At 66.7% G+C, this 607-nt stretch overlaps 1 protein-coding gene across 1 annotated transcript in view; it reads left to right on the top strand.

Annotated features, from left to right (window-relative positions):
* Nucleotides 1-607, top strand: part of SPAG5 (sperm associated antigen 5) — a gene marked incomplete at both ends in the record, with an annotated part of 6646 nt that overhangs the window by 355 nt on the left and 5684 nt on the right. The window contains 1 exon segment of the mRNA XM_010155779.1: nucleotides 4-156. Within this exon segment, the coding sequence (XP_010154081.1) occupies nucleotides 4-156 (153 nt within the window).

Below are 607 nucleotides of genomic sequence, written 5' to 3' on the forward strand. Positions count from 1 at the left end.
GAGCTGGAGGGGCGGCTGGAGGCCACCCTCATCATCATCGAAGCCCTCTCGCTCCAGCTCCGTGACTGGCAGGAGAGCCAGCGGCCGCTGCTCGGCGTGGGGCCGGCTGAGCAGAGGGATGTGCTCACGCAGACGGATGTCACCCATCCCGGAGGGGTAAGAGTCCTCCTGGGGCTATTTTCCATGTCCTCGGCGGTGGGACAGTGGCCCTGGCTGGGCTGCAGGGTGGAGTGGGAGGAAAGCTGGAGGCGGGGGGGGTGTGAGACACAGCATCACGTGCCCGGTGCTGCTCCAGCCGTGTTATCGCGCCTGGCTCAACCCGCTGAGTTTGTTGGATTTGGATCCTTTGTGCAGGGAAACATCCCTGGCACACGCAGCGGGGGGGAGGAAGGGTGGGAGGTGTCACAGCCAAATGGCTCTCGCTGGCCCTCGCGGTGGAGCGGGGCCCGGTGCGAAGCCCCCTCTGCTCTGCTGGGATGCCCTCAGGAGGAGGAGATCTACCACCACCTCTACCTGGAGCTGCGGAGGAAGATGGATGCTCTCCGGCGGCAGCAGGGAGCGGAGCGGGAGCTGCAGCAGGAGCTGGAGCTGGCTGCCGCAGGGACGG

Source organism: Eurypyga helias, unplaced genomic scaffold (assembly GCF_000690775.1).
Source record: "Eurypyga helias isolate BGI_N326 unplaced genomic scaffold, ASM69077v1 scaffold20887, whole genome shotgun sequence".
NCBI classification, from domain to species: Eukaryota; Metazoa; Chordata; class Aves; order Eurypygiformes; family Eurypygidae; genus Eurypyga; species Eurypyga helias.